The sequence below is a fragment of the Lycium ferocissimum genome, chromosome 7 (assembly GCF_029784015.1).
Source record: "Lycium ferocissimum isolate CSIRO_LF1 chromosome 7, AGI_CSIRO_Lferr_CH_V1, whole genome shotgun sequence".
Taxonomy (NCBI): Eukaryota; Viridiplantae; Streptophyta; class Magnoliopsida; order Solanales; family Solanaceae; genus Lycium; species Lycium ferocissimum.
In genome coordinates this window covers 35566919-35580556 of record NC_081348.1, presented here as the reverse complement: position 1 = coordinate 35580556, position 13638 = coordinate 35566919, and the positions used below count along the sequence as shown (strand labels likewise).

General features: G+C 35.9%; 2 protein-coding genes across 3 annotated transcripts; one reads left to right on the top strand and one right to left on the bottom strand.

Annotated features, from left to right (window-relative positions):
- Window positions 1-242: 242 nt before the first annotated feature.
- Window positions 243-2843, top strand: LOC132064653 (F-box/kelch-repeat protein At1g22040). Of its 2 annotated transcripts, none has more exons than XM_059457714.1 (2): window positions 243-391; window positions 1111-2843. In XM_059457714.1, exon 2 carries the CDS (start codon window positions 1230-1232, stop codon window positions 2634-2636), a length of 1407 nt encoding a protein of 468 aa, XP_059313697.1. In that variant the 5' UTR covers window positions 243-391; window positions 1111-1229; the 3' UTR covers window positions 2637-2843. The 2 variants fall into 2 exon arrangements, with proteins under 2 accessions (XP_059313697.1, XP_059313698.1); XM_059457715.1 differs by having other exon boundaries at window positions 255-391; window positions 1108-2843.
- An 824-nt stretch (window positions 2844-3667) lies between these two features.
- LOC132064652 (BRASSINOSTEROID INSENSITIVE 1-associated receptor kinase 1-like) lies at window positions 3668-12193 on the bottom strand. The gene is made up of 11 exons (XM_059457713.1): window positions 11761-12193; window positions 10952-11084; window positions 10791-10862; window positions 8799-8942; window positions 7786-7857; window positions 7609-7680; window positions 7449-7522; window positions 6336-6470; window positions 5901-6242; window positions 5298-5692; window positions 3668-4145 (listed from the first exon to the last, which is right to left on the bottom strand). Exons 1-11 carry the CDS (start codon window positions 11843-11845, stop codon window positions 3828-3830), a joined length of 1842 nt encoding a protein of 613 aa, XP_059313696.1. The 5' UTR covers window positions 11846-12193; the 3' UTR covers window positions 3668-3827.
- Window positions 12194-13638: the final 1445 nt, after the last annotated feature.

Below are 13638 nucleotides of genomic sequence, written 5' to 3'. Positions count from 1 at the left end.
TCTTCCTTTGGATTGGAATCTGGGTAACAATTAATTGGTAAATACTTATCTATATCGAATATTTATATTAAATTATATAAATTTATTATAATTAAGTGATTTAATAAAGTAAAAATATATATTAATCAATCATGAGTAAGTATTAAAAGTTTATTTGTAAATATATATCATGTTCTATTAATTTGGTGTAAATATCAGGTGCGAATATTGAATTTGTCTAAACAAAATAAAAAAAAAATCTTTTTTTTTTTTTGGTCACTGTCACAGGGTCACAGCACTACTCACAAGCAGCTGTCTCTATTACAAAGCCAATAAGGCAATGACTTTAGAATTGAGGAGAGCCCTAATTATGTGTTTTTCCCTCTTAACTTTTTTCTTCATCTTGGCATAGGTAATAATTCTTCCTTATGGAAAATTTTCTTATTTCCTTTATGGGTTTTGATGTATCCATATGATCCTGCAACCCCTTTTTAATTCTTGTCACATGGGGCGTTTTTTGAGGACTCTAATGTTAAATATTCAATTTTGAGTTTTTTTTTTTTTTTCTTCTTTTTCCTGTTTAGGTTCTTTTTGTTTATTGGATAGCTGTGAAAAGAATTTATTGATGATTGATGAGTAGGTATCTGCGTGTTGTCGGTGTTGTTTCATGTTGAAATTTGAATAGATTGTATGGTACCTGTGATTGGGAAATCGTTTCCTTTAAGAGCTTTTTATTCCAATTTCTTTGCAGTCTGTGATTTACCTTTTCCAATTTTCAGTCTGATTTCCTTACTAGGTCCAACTTCATTTTTTCTAGAGTTAAACCTTTTCCCCTCTCTTCATTACCCCTACCTTTGATGTTGATATGCTTAACTTGAGCCGAGGGTCTATCGGAAACAGCCTCTCTATCCACACAAGGTAGGGGTAAGGCCTGCGTACACACCACCCTCCCCAGACCCCACTTGTGGGATTGCCCTGAGCATGTTGTTGTTGTTGTTCAATATTGGACTGGATATAGAAGATTAATATAGCCGATCCTAACTAGTTTGGATCGTTTCATTCTTTCTTTTTTCACCCCCTCTCCCTTTATGATGTTAGCTAAATTTTAATGGTTTTCCGGCTTTTTAGAAGGAGGCATGTACTGAATTGGTGTGTCGCTAGCTGAATTTTATGGATTTGTGGCATTGGCATGCACTGAATTGGTGGGTGTAAGTTATCAAGTTTGCAGCATAAAAGTGGAAAGACTAATAATGGGTAGCATATTGAGTCGGAGTAACCACAACTCTAATGGGGGGGATCTCATTGAGGGTTCCCAAAATGCATCATGTAAGAGACAAAGGACATTAGATAGCTTCTGGGAGCATAGCCCACGATTAATTCCGAGCTTACCTGATGAGATATCTATTCAAATCCTTGCCAGACTTCCTAGGATACACCACTTAAATGCAAAACTAGTTTCACGGAGCTGGAAAGCTGCTATTATGAGTCCAGAACTTTATAGGTGTAGAAAAGAACTTGGAACAACAGAAGAGTGGCTTTATCTTTTGACGAAGACCGAAGGTGATAAGCTTTTGTGGTATGCTTTTGATCCAATCTCTATGAGATGGCAAAGGTTGCCACCAATGCCCTCAATTGCGGTCAATGATGAACCTAGAAGTGGTTTGGCGGGTTCAAGTATAAGAATTGCTGATGCCATAAGGGGTTGGCTTGGGAGGAGAAGTGCTCTGGATCAAGTTCCGTTTTGTGGTTGTGCTATTGGAGCTGTTGATGGATGCCTGTATGCCCTCGGGGGATTCTTCAGAGCTGCAGCCATGAGATCTGTCTGGAGGTATGACCCCATTGTAAATGCTTGGAATGAAGTAAGTCCCATGTCTACTGCAAGAGCTTATTGCAAGACAGGTGTCTTGAATGGAAAGCTTTATGTAGTTGGAGGTGTTACTCGGGATCGTGGTGGACTTACTCCCCTTCAATCTGCAGAAGTATTTAATCCTCATACTGGTATTTGGTCTGAAATCTCGAGCATGCCATTTTCAAAAGCTCAGATGCTACCCACTGCCTTTCTAGCTGATTTACTCAAGCCTATAGCTACTGGGATGACATCTTATCGGGGGAAACTATATGTTCCTCAAAGTTTGTATTGCTGGCCTTTTTTTGTTGATGTTGGAGGAGAGGTCTATGATCCCGAAACAAATGCATGGGTCGAAATGCCAATTGGGATGGGAGATGGCTGGCCAGCTAGGCAGGCAGGAACAAAGCTGAGTGTCACTGTTGAAGGAGAGCTGTATGCATTGGATCCTTCTAGTACTCTAGATAGTGCTAGAATTAAAGTTTATGATCATCAAGATGACACTTGGAAGGTGATTGAAGGAGATATACCTATTAATGACAATTCGGAGTCTCCTTATCTTCTTGCTGGTTTTCTTGGAAAGCTCCATGTGATCACTAAAGATGCAAATCGCAATATCATGGTCATGCAGGCTGATAGGCAGAACCATTCAGTTCCTTCTCCATCAACCTCAGCAAATTCTTTACAAAAATTTGTACATGAAGTTCCAGAACCGGTTTTAGGATCTGAAGCGAATATGTGGAGAGTTGTTGCTTCGAGAAGTGGTGGTGGATCTGCTGAGCTGGTTAGCTGCCAGATCCTTGATGTATAGTTATGAGTTATTACACACAAGGTTGCGATTCCCTTTGCTTTGATGTTGCCTTTCTGTTTTTCCCCTCAGTTAATACAACCTGTTAGTTTTATGATTTACTTGAAGCTTCAGTCGCGAGGATACAGCAACACTACTGTATATTGCAGCCTCCAAACATATATATCTCCGCATATATATAATATAATTTGGCAAAAGTATGTTCTGTGATCTCTGTGCATGTCTTATGGAACAGGCGATTGATTAGTACTTGTTTGTGGTCAATAAAGTTGATCCATTAGGTACTTGATTTATCATTTAGCAATGGGGGCAAAAAAAAAAGAAAAAAACTTGAATTCATAGTTGTATGCTACCATACAGCTGATGGATATTCCAAATATCCCATAGTTTTCACAGGAATGGAATCCAAGGATGAATCAACACTAAACCGAAAGAAATAGGTGGTGATCAAGGTTGTGGTTTAATTGAACACTCAAGACTGTTTGATGAACTAAATATGTAGAACCTTTAATTAATCTTTTGTTGATTGATATAGATATCATTGTCCTATTTGCCTTAAATGACACTGTTGATTAGTTGAACTGTGATGCTTTATGCATAGTGAAATATCTGAATCATTGCAATTTTCCTTTCCGTTTTCTGACATTCACCAAATACCCTTCTTGATACACAACTCAGCAGGTGACTAAAAACTTTAGTACTGTAAAGTTATGTGTTTATGTCTAACAAACAGCCACTATCCGATACATCCAGAAAGAAAAGAAAATACATTTGTGCTTCCACAGCCGTTCCTGTTGTGGATACTTTAACATTCAAACCTTTAAATGACCCGTTTGATTGGAGCAAAATTTTAAATTATAGACAGTAGTTAACTTATTTTTAAGATTATAAGACATCATAAAAAGTTTAAATGAGCCTAATTATTTTTTTTGAGCCTTATTTTAAGCATAAAATGACTTTGTTTCCACATGTACCAAACACTCAAAAAAGGGCCTATAAGCCAACTTATGCTCTAAATTATAGACATTCAGATGTCATCAAAATTCCTGACATACAATAAGCTTAAAAAATGAAAAAGAGAATATGAAAAAGATGGAATATAATATGCACAAAGATGAAAATTGGCAATTACAAAATACAAAGGATTTCCCGTAAAAGAGTCCTATATGTGCTGCTGGCAGAACAACTGAAAAATCATCTTGGCCCTGATAACTCATCGGGTCGTAGATTATAAGTGGAATCTGCAATAATCCAATCAGTGTGAGGATGGTGAGCATGGTTGAAGTCTTGTCGGACCATCTCCTCTTTCTGCCATTCTTCCCACCTCTCAGCTAGGCCATCACCTTCAAGCATTCTCACCACTTCCGACATCTTTGGACGTTCCAATGGGGAGCTTTGTGTGCAGAGCAGAGCTACCTGAATAAGCTGTTTCACCTCTTCTTCATTGTAATTACCCTGAAGATCTGCATCTACTAATGTTTCATACCTCTCGTCCTTTAGAAGTCCCTTGACCTGAAATTTCAGCGAAAGTTTTGAGGTCAAATAAGGTACAAAACCATTTATTCACATGACTGCCATTTTAAAGAAATCACACCTGTGGTTTTTCCTCATCATGTCAACAAATTATTAATTTCATCAAAAAAAAAAAAAAAAAAAAAAAAAAAAAAAAAGCATTCACCATAGAAGTTATTAAGATCTTCGATAAGTAGCCCTACACGGAGATTGAAAAGACAGAAAACTGGAGAGCATGAGGCTCCTGATTCTCTGTGCTCATATTTGAACCATATTGAATTTTCGAGTTCAGATAGTCACTTGTCTTTCAATTTTCTATAGTTCAGTTTACTTCAACCACAGCAAAAGGTTTGACTGTTGCATTTCTCTCCCCAAGGGTGGGTTCCCTTTCTCAGTGATCCTCCCAAAGGAGTCCCCCCTCACAAAGTATCCTTTATCTCACCTACTCTCCGATGCAACACTAGCCAAGTAAAGAGGAAATAGCAGCAATGCCGTAAAAGAGAGAGAGAGAGAGAGAGAGAGAGAGAGAGAGAGAGAGAGAAAGTTCTATCTGCACAGAAGGCGACGGTCAATTTGGCATGGAAGTAGCATCTAAATTTTCCGATACAGCAATAAGCGAGACGAGTGCTTTTGCTAACCAAAGAGAAAAAGATTTTTAAACTAAAGAGCAATTCCAGAACAATCTACTACTAGAAGATAATAAAAGTGATTCACCCTTGACCATAATGCAAATGCGACAAAACATGTTAGCAAGGAATGGTTAAGTTCTAGAAAAAAACAAAAAGATTAAACGAAGAGAGTGTATAAATCCAAGTCACAGGCATAAAATTATTTTGGCAACCTGGATGTTTTGATTGGTGTAATATCAAGATAACTGAAATCATACATGCCAAACTGCAATGTAAAACTACTAGAGCTCAAATTTTTATTTTGGGATAAAGTAGAGCTCACAATATAAATCCGTACTTTTAACTTAAAACAGAACCGCAGCCTTGTGACTTGAGAGAAGAACGGAGAGAGCTATGAATGTGTGTCATGGGTGTAAAAGAGTGAGGGAGATGAGATGAAGCTGAGACTTATAAAAGAAAAGAGAAAAATGCTACGCTAGAAGTAGAACAACTAGAGCATGTAGGGATATCAGTAAATGCTTACCCAATCTAGCAACATGACATCATCATCATTTGCAAGTCGAGCAAGATCAAATGCCCTTTGCCCAGTTATGAGCTCTAGAAGCATAACTCCGTAGCCAAACACATCGGTTTTTTCTGAAGATTTACCCGTGGACAAATACTCAGGAGCGATATGCCCAATTGTACCACGTACAGCAGTAGTAACATGAGTATCCTTGTAGTCCATGAGTTTGGCTAACCCAAAATCTCCAACAACAGCTTCATACTCCTCATCCAACAATATATTTGCAGCTTTGACATCACGGTGAATGATCTTAGGGTCGCAATGATCATGCAAATAAGCAAGACCTCTTGCAGATCCAAGTGCTATAGTCTTCCTTATTGGCCAGGCAAGTGGTAGATCTGATTCTGGCCGCTCTACAAGAATGTAAATTTCCCATAAGAACAAATTGAGGATGTCAAGTAAACTGGCGGCAAGTTCCCATTTTAGCTTGAACAGAATTTACTTAAATTAAAACAAAAAACGTGTTATCGGTTTTCCACTTTTTCGAGTGCTTAATCTGATGTATTTTGACTCAATGGAGGAAAGAAAAAGAAATAAGGAAAAGTCGAGACTAAGAGATACCTCTTAAGCGTGAAGCAACACTTCCGTTCGCCATGTATGGATAAACAAGCAAGCGTTCAGTTGCTGTCATGCAAAAGCCCCATAAACGAAGTAAATTTCGATGCACAGCCATACTAATCATTTCTACTTCTGTCTGAAACTGCAACTCCCCGCCTTGAGTACGCTCCTCTTTTAATCTTTTAACTGCAACTAAAGAGCCATCAGCCAACCTGCCCTTGTAAACCTTGCCAAATCCTCCTCTACCAAGTATATTTTTGTTGTTAAAATTGTCAGTTGCAACTTGTAATTCGCGCAAGGAAAACCTCTTGAGTTGTCCCAGATGAACTTCTGGATCCTCCTCAGCTGCAAAAGAACGTAAAATTGTAAGAACACATTAAATTAAAATTTAAACTAAAAACAAAAAGCTAATTAAGATGTTTGATTGAGGCTTCCTACCAGGAACATCAAAGAAGTGGTCTTGTGGTTTCCTTCGACGCCACCAAGCAAGCAAAATCGCAGGAGCTGCAAACAGAAGAGCGGCCCCTGCAGCAACACCTCCAGCAATCGCCCCGGTTGCACTGTTCCCCAGACCTGGAATTTCCAATTTTTTAAGTTGTTTTAATTTTTTGATGGATGACTAAAACTTAACACAGGCAGTTCTAAACTTTTAGGAATATGTTGTAAAGCTAATGTGCTAACAAAAGAAAAAAGATGCAGAAATAGTTTAAGATCCCTCAGTTTATCTATATCAATCGGGTAATTGTTTGTTACTCGGCCCTCTGGTGGTATTGGTTTATGTACAGTACTCAGAGAAGGCAAGAAAACAGAGAAGGCAAGGATACCTTTGGGCAGCATTCATGGTCAATGAGAATTGAACAGCAAGGAGATTTTTCTCCCGCATGTTGCTGGTAAATGCACTGAAACTAATTTCTCACCAAAGCTCTGATACCATGTGAGAAATAAGAGACATGGGGAAAGAATTCAGAGAATGCATGACAATAAATTTCTTAAGGCTGGGTCCTTTTATAGTCACAATACCCAATGCATACAGTTGCATTTCCCGATGTAGGACACTTCTATACACTCTTCTATATCACTTGTAAGTCTAATCTATTTATACAACCTATCTAACAGTACATAACCCCGAAATCACCTGTAAAATTTATCTCACATAGAACACTAAAAGTTATTATATAATGTGCAAATGAATAGCTCAAAAGAAAGATCTTGTTAGGGGCTCGTCTCTTCCCCTTAAGCAGTAAGTCTTTCACCAAAAGAAATACTCCCTCCATTTCAATTTATATGAACCCATTTGACTGGGCACGACATTTAAGAAAGAGGGAAGACTTTTGAAACTTGTGGTTCAAAATAAGCCTTGAAAATTTGTGTGGCTGTAAATCATTCATAAAGTAAATTTGTTTCCAAATTAGGAAAGAGGTCATTCATTTTGGCACGGACTAAAAAGGAAATAGGTTCAAACAAATTGAAATAGAGGGAGTAGGAAAAAGGGAAAAAAATGAGAGATCGCACAGTTTCTTAACCCATAAAAACATAAATATATTAACAAACCTGGAGAAGGGGGCGTTGGAGAAATAGGAGGAGGTGGAGCAGGTGGAGGAACATTCAATGGATTATTATTAAAACTGAAATATAGACACTCAGATGTTAGAATTTCTTTATCATGATTCCAGTGACAGAACTTAAATATAAACTAGTGCTTTTCACAGACCTGATAGGAGTAAAAAGCGAAAAGGAACCATTGACTGGAATATCTCCTGTTAAATTATTGTTTGACAGATCACTGCATTGCGAGGAATGGCCATTAGCACCTAAGAATAAGAAAAAATAAGAAAAAACTGATAGAGAAAACAGCACATGACAAAAAATATGCCAGCTTTATACTTACAGTACTTGAAGAGAATCGACTGTGGTTAGTCTCATCGGAATACCTCCAGTCAAACTGTTATTGTTAAGCCTCCTTCAATTTAGCAACAAAAAAAATAAATAAATAAATAAAAAGATTGACCAAGCTTAAACGGGAAAGAATCAGCTAATTAATCAGTTCATGTGTAGAAAAAATAAAATCAGTCCAAGTGTACGAAGTAGTCATTACTTGACTAATGAAGAAAAATAGCAATATTAGAAGATGCTACAAAATTCATGCCCGATATCCCAGAAAGCTTCTTCATTAGCAGGCTGAGATTTATGTTTGCATATACAATCTTCAGGACTTATCTATTTTTCAGGGTTCCGGGTAATAAGAAGAATAGCATGTAATTTTTTATCCTGTTTAGCAGTATGCTAATGAGCCCTTTATAGAGAGCAGCAACCACAATTTTATCAACCACTCATATCCCTAGCCCTTTGCCATCCTTCATAAGGAAAATAAAAAAAATGCCTGCACAGACACAAACTTCATTGTCAAGTACTGGTGTCGGACACACATCGAGCATGTGTGCATCTAACTTCCTGTATTTTTTTTTGAATTTTCAGACATGCATGTCCTTCATTGGACACACCTCTTCCTCTCCCTCTTTATGAATAATTTAAGCCACATAGAAAAATATATTTAAAAATTATGACACTGCCCCTAATTGGTAATGAACTAATGATACTCCAGGTGTCTGAAAATTTTGTCTTCACGTCCACATTTCTGGCACTTGGCCAGCAAAGAGCAAAGTCTATCCCCATTATCCAATAGCTTAGCTAAAGTAGAGAAAGAGCAGGTTCTCTCTAACAGCAAGTTTTGCTAGACTATTGGCAACTACAGACCCACTCGCATATGCTAAAATAGAAGGTGGCATTTCTTGAGCAAGCAAAATCTTCAGAAAATAAAAGCTCATGGCTTAAGAAACTATTCAGCCAAGGAAAAAGAAAAAGAAAAAAAAAAACAAGAGGAAAAGGATGTGTAACCCATACAGGAAACGTAGTTTCTGAAGCTTGTACAAAGTGTCAGGGATTGGACCGGTTAACTTGTTCAGGTAAAGATCCAAGCTCACCAAATTCGTCAAATTCCCCAGTTCAAAAGGAATTCTTCCACTTATATTATTACTATAAAGTTCCCTGAAATTAAGAAAAGAGGTTGTAAGCAAATCAGTTCTGAAACTTCCAGACCACACAATCTGCAAAATTAAAGGGCTATTTATTAGCCATAACATAGCTATGTAGCACATTAAAAATTAATAAGTGAATCCACGAGCTACATCTTTTGAGAGTGTGTTTAAAGTGTCAATGGTAACATCTGAGGCGGAGGGGAGGCTCTCCATGGAAATAGTATACCATTACTGCTTAAAGCATCTTCACTCAGTCATCTTGCTACTTCGAACAAAAGTTATTCGAGTCAAATCTTAATGCAATTGAAAGGAACCCGTACAACCTTTAAGCTATTTCACCGAATACTGCTTTTACAATCTATAGATATGATTATCAGCATGATATAGGAAATGTAGAAGTCTCTGAACCAATTTGAGAGTAGCATAATCAACTGTCAACTTAGCAAGCAAGAATTGAAGCTATATGTAGAAGGGTTTAAGTATTCTTTGTTCAAAGGAATCACTGGCATATGGATTTGTTAAGATCAATATAATATAAGCAGAAGAGTTGTTTTTGATCCGCTTTCATTGGCCCGCCAACTCAAAGGTGCACAAGAAATTAAAATAATTTAAGCACTGTGAAACACGATCACGCCACATTTCTTATGAATTAAACTCAGAGAAAATATGCCCAAAGAAATTAAAGAAATAGAAAATATGCCCAAAGAAATTAAAGAAATAGAAAATATGCCCAAAGAAATTAAAGAAATGATTCAGGTTTAAATCCCATTGGAGGCAAAATACATTAGGTGGATTGTTCCCATCTGCTATTTGCCTAAGCCTTAGACCAGTACCTGTGTTGGTGGGAGGTACCCAGTGGAATAGTTGAGGTGCACACAAGCAGACATGTACAGCACCCTCATTAAGAAAAAGAAATTAAAGAACTGAATCATTTCGGCATGAGACAACAACAACAACATACCCAGTGTAATCCCAGAAGTGGGGTCTGGGGAGGGTAGGATGTATGCAAACCTTACCCCTACCTTTGTGGTGCAGAGAGGCTAAAAATGGAAATTATTAATACGAGAAACCCATAGCCTAATAGTGCATAAGTTGAACAAGACAAATAGAACATATTTCTACTATTAAATAAATCCCCTACTTCCCTGTATAACTATGTTTTGGACTAAATAGTTAAAATATATGGAAACTGGGACCATCATTGCAGTAATTAATTCTTGCATGCTGTAACTTTGCCATTTAAGAAGGAGGTATCATGTAGATTTGGACATAAGTGGATTAAGGGAATATGTAGGTACATCCACCAGATACATTGTAGTACCGCTAGAAAATTAAGATGAACATTTTGATTATATCAAGTCAATGGACCATAACGAAGTTTCGTGATCTTCATCATAAAACCGAAGTTCCGTGACAAGCTCAATAATGTACAATAATGTAAACATTGAAGATACAATGTATCTTATCGTGCCCACTCATGCACATAAAGCATCAGAACATCATAGGAAATGCTAGTCACCATATCATAATTTCTCAACAAGAAGAATAGAACATAAGGATTGTCAGGATTGAATAGCCAAAAGCTACTGGCACCATATACTATTGAAAATTGAATGAAGAGGAAATTAACTCTTACAATTTACATATTTCCAGTCCTTGAGAGAGAATCATTCATGATCTTTGAATAGAGCACCTATTTAGGATTATTTTGACTTTATCCAATCACAACCAACTCAGGGTACACAAACACTAGCGACTTAACATAGGCTTGTAGATGCATATATCACATCTGTATTATGACAATTTACTAGAAAATGCTACACAAAGCCAGCTTGATTATCACGAAAAGGTAACTTACAAGTATTGCAAAAACGAGAGTTGACCAAGTTGTGGAACGAGTTGACCCGACAAATTTGCATTTCCAAGATCACTGCATGTAAGACAAATGGAGTTAAAATTGGTAAATAAACCACATAGCATGAAACATCAAAGAATGAACCTAGGTTTTGTGTAGCTTACATTCTAGTTACACTATTCTCACTGTTGCAGGTCACATGAAACCAAGTACATGGATTAACAAGAGTTGGATCCCAACTCTGTAGAACATTGTTAGGATCAGCCAAGTTGGTCTTCAGCGCATTCAACGCATCACCTGTCTTACACCAAGTGATTAATAATCAGTAATTACCTTATCCATGCACCTCCTTAGTAACTATACTGTAATCTGTACTCCCTCTGGTCCATTTTACTTGTCTTGTTTTTTTTTTTTTTAATTACATGCCCTTAAGAAAACATTAACTAAAAGGGTAACTTGACTAAATTATCCTTATTCGTTCTTTGTTCTCAATTTAATACTACTCTCTTTTTCACCACATTAATCTCACTCCTCATTTATTGAGTAAGGGTAAAGGTGGAAACTAATAGTTAATTACATCTTGGTTTTCTAACAATTATTTTGGACCATCTACTCTTAGTAACTCTTAGTAAGGACGACAAGTAAAGTGGACCGGAAGGAGCAATAGTTCAGCACGTTCTTAAACCTGTTTCTTTACTAAAATTAACCTCTTTAGTGATAAGCACATCAAAAAGCAGCACAGACACACAGGATATCTAAGCAATAAACTCCTAAGAGACCATAATGATTCACAAATTAAGCTTAATATAGGATTACTTAACTGCAGTTCAACTGTTTAATGCAATGAATATACTCAGTTAACTTCAATTGTTAAACAGTCAATCAGTTCAAGCAAATTAGAAACATAAAGTCAACATCTTTTCAACTTAACACAAAGCAAACCAATCTGAAAATGTAAACTAAAAGAACAGACCTTCAGTGTTACCATATACAGGAACCAACAGCAGCCCAATTAAACAAACAAAAACCAAGATCCCAAAGACCCATTGATCCATCATTCCACTCAGTCCTTTCACCACAACCCCACAAGCTAAAAAACTAGATTTTCCTCATTACAATCATCAACAACTTCACATACTACTCCACATCTTCAAGAACTCAAAAACCCATAAAAATAATCAAAACCCTAATCCAAGAAAACCAAAACCCTCAAATCTGATATCCCAAAAGAAGCTTAAAACAGTATTACTGAAGCAAAAGGATCAACAAAAGCTTTCAAGAAAAGTTTTTTTCCTTCTTTTTTTCTACTTTCTTGGAGAATTGGGAATGGAAGATAAATCATAGAGAGTGAAACTGTAACAATAGTATTTGCGGATTTTTTTTGTTTTTTTTTTTTTTTGTTAAAGTTTTAGTAGTATAATAGGAATTCAACGGTCTACGGGGAAGAAAAAGAATGGTGGCAGTCGTCGTTGAAGTGGAAGAGAGAGAAAGAAGAGATGTTGGTCAAAGGTGGTGCTTTCACAGTTGTCTATTTCGAGAGAAAAAAAAAACTTAATAATTAGTGTTCAGTAAACAATTTATACATTTCTTATTACAGTTGCAAAATTTGACTAATACTTGTAGGATTTTAGTTTCAGAATTAATATCTCAAACTACTTAAGTAGTTAAACATTAGCTCGATTAGATTTTACTAAGTGTTTGGACAAGAGTTGATTGAATTTTAAATGAAAACATAGTATTTGAAGTTGAAAAAAGTATTTGAAAATTAAAGTTGTGTTTGCATATAGAAATACAGTTGAAGTTTTATAAATGAAAAATTGAAAATCTCCTAAAAAATGTTTTTTCTTCAAATTATATACCAAGTTTCAAGTTAATATAATGGGTCAGGTTAATAAATAATTACTTATTTAAATAGTTTTCAAATATTATTCCAAACATCGAGCCAAAATCTACGGCAAAACAACATCTCTCTCAATTGCAATACAAGCTACTCCCTTGGCTCAAAATTAGTGTCCTTTTATTTTGACTCAAGATAAGTGTCCACTTCCATAATAAAAAATAAAAAAATTAACTTTATATTTTCAGATTTGACCGTATTTATTCAGGACCATAAATAAGCTAGATTTTTACTTGTCCTGTATAGTGTGTACTAAAAATAGATGTCCACATTTAGTTGTCTAGTTTAGAAAATAAAGAGATAATTTAAAAAAATTATACTTATTTTACCCTTATTATTAATTATTGAGTTTTAAGGAATTATTAGTGGTTGTCAACTTTTAAAGTATGTTTAATTGATTTGAATCATTGGATAATTTAGTATAGTAATAATTAGAGGTGATATGTAAAGTGGTCATTCTATTTACGACTTCTTAAGGGGGTTTGCCAAGTCAACACAGGACAAGTAAAAATGAATGGATGGAGTATTATTTAAAGGTAATTTAGTCAAAATACATTTCTCTAAGAGTTTAATGTTTTCTTAAGAGTTTTGAAAAAGACTAAGTGAACACTTATTTTGAATCGAATGGAGTAATATATTAGTATGATTAATGTTTCATTTTTATGTAATATACTTTTGCTTTATGTTCCAGGAATAATCGACATGTTTCTCAATTGTCATTAATGACATGATTACTTAGACTCACTTATCACACCTTCTGTATTGGATAAGTTATCCCACTTTTTATCCCATAAAAATGGAGTTAGGTGAGATACCAAAAGAGTTATCTCACTAATCAAACATGAAATAATTCTAATGCCATGAATCTAATAATCTCATCCCATCCTATTTCTCCTACCGAACGACCCCATAGGGTAAAATATGTGTGTGTTTTAGGGAGTGTTTTTAATTAGG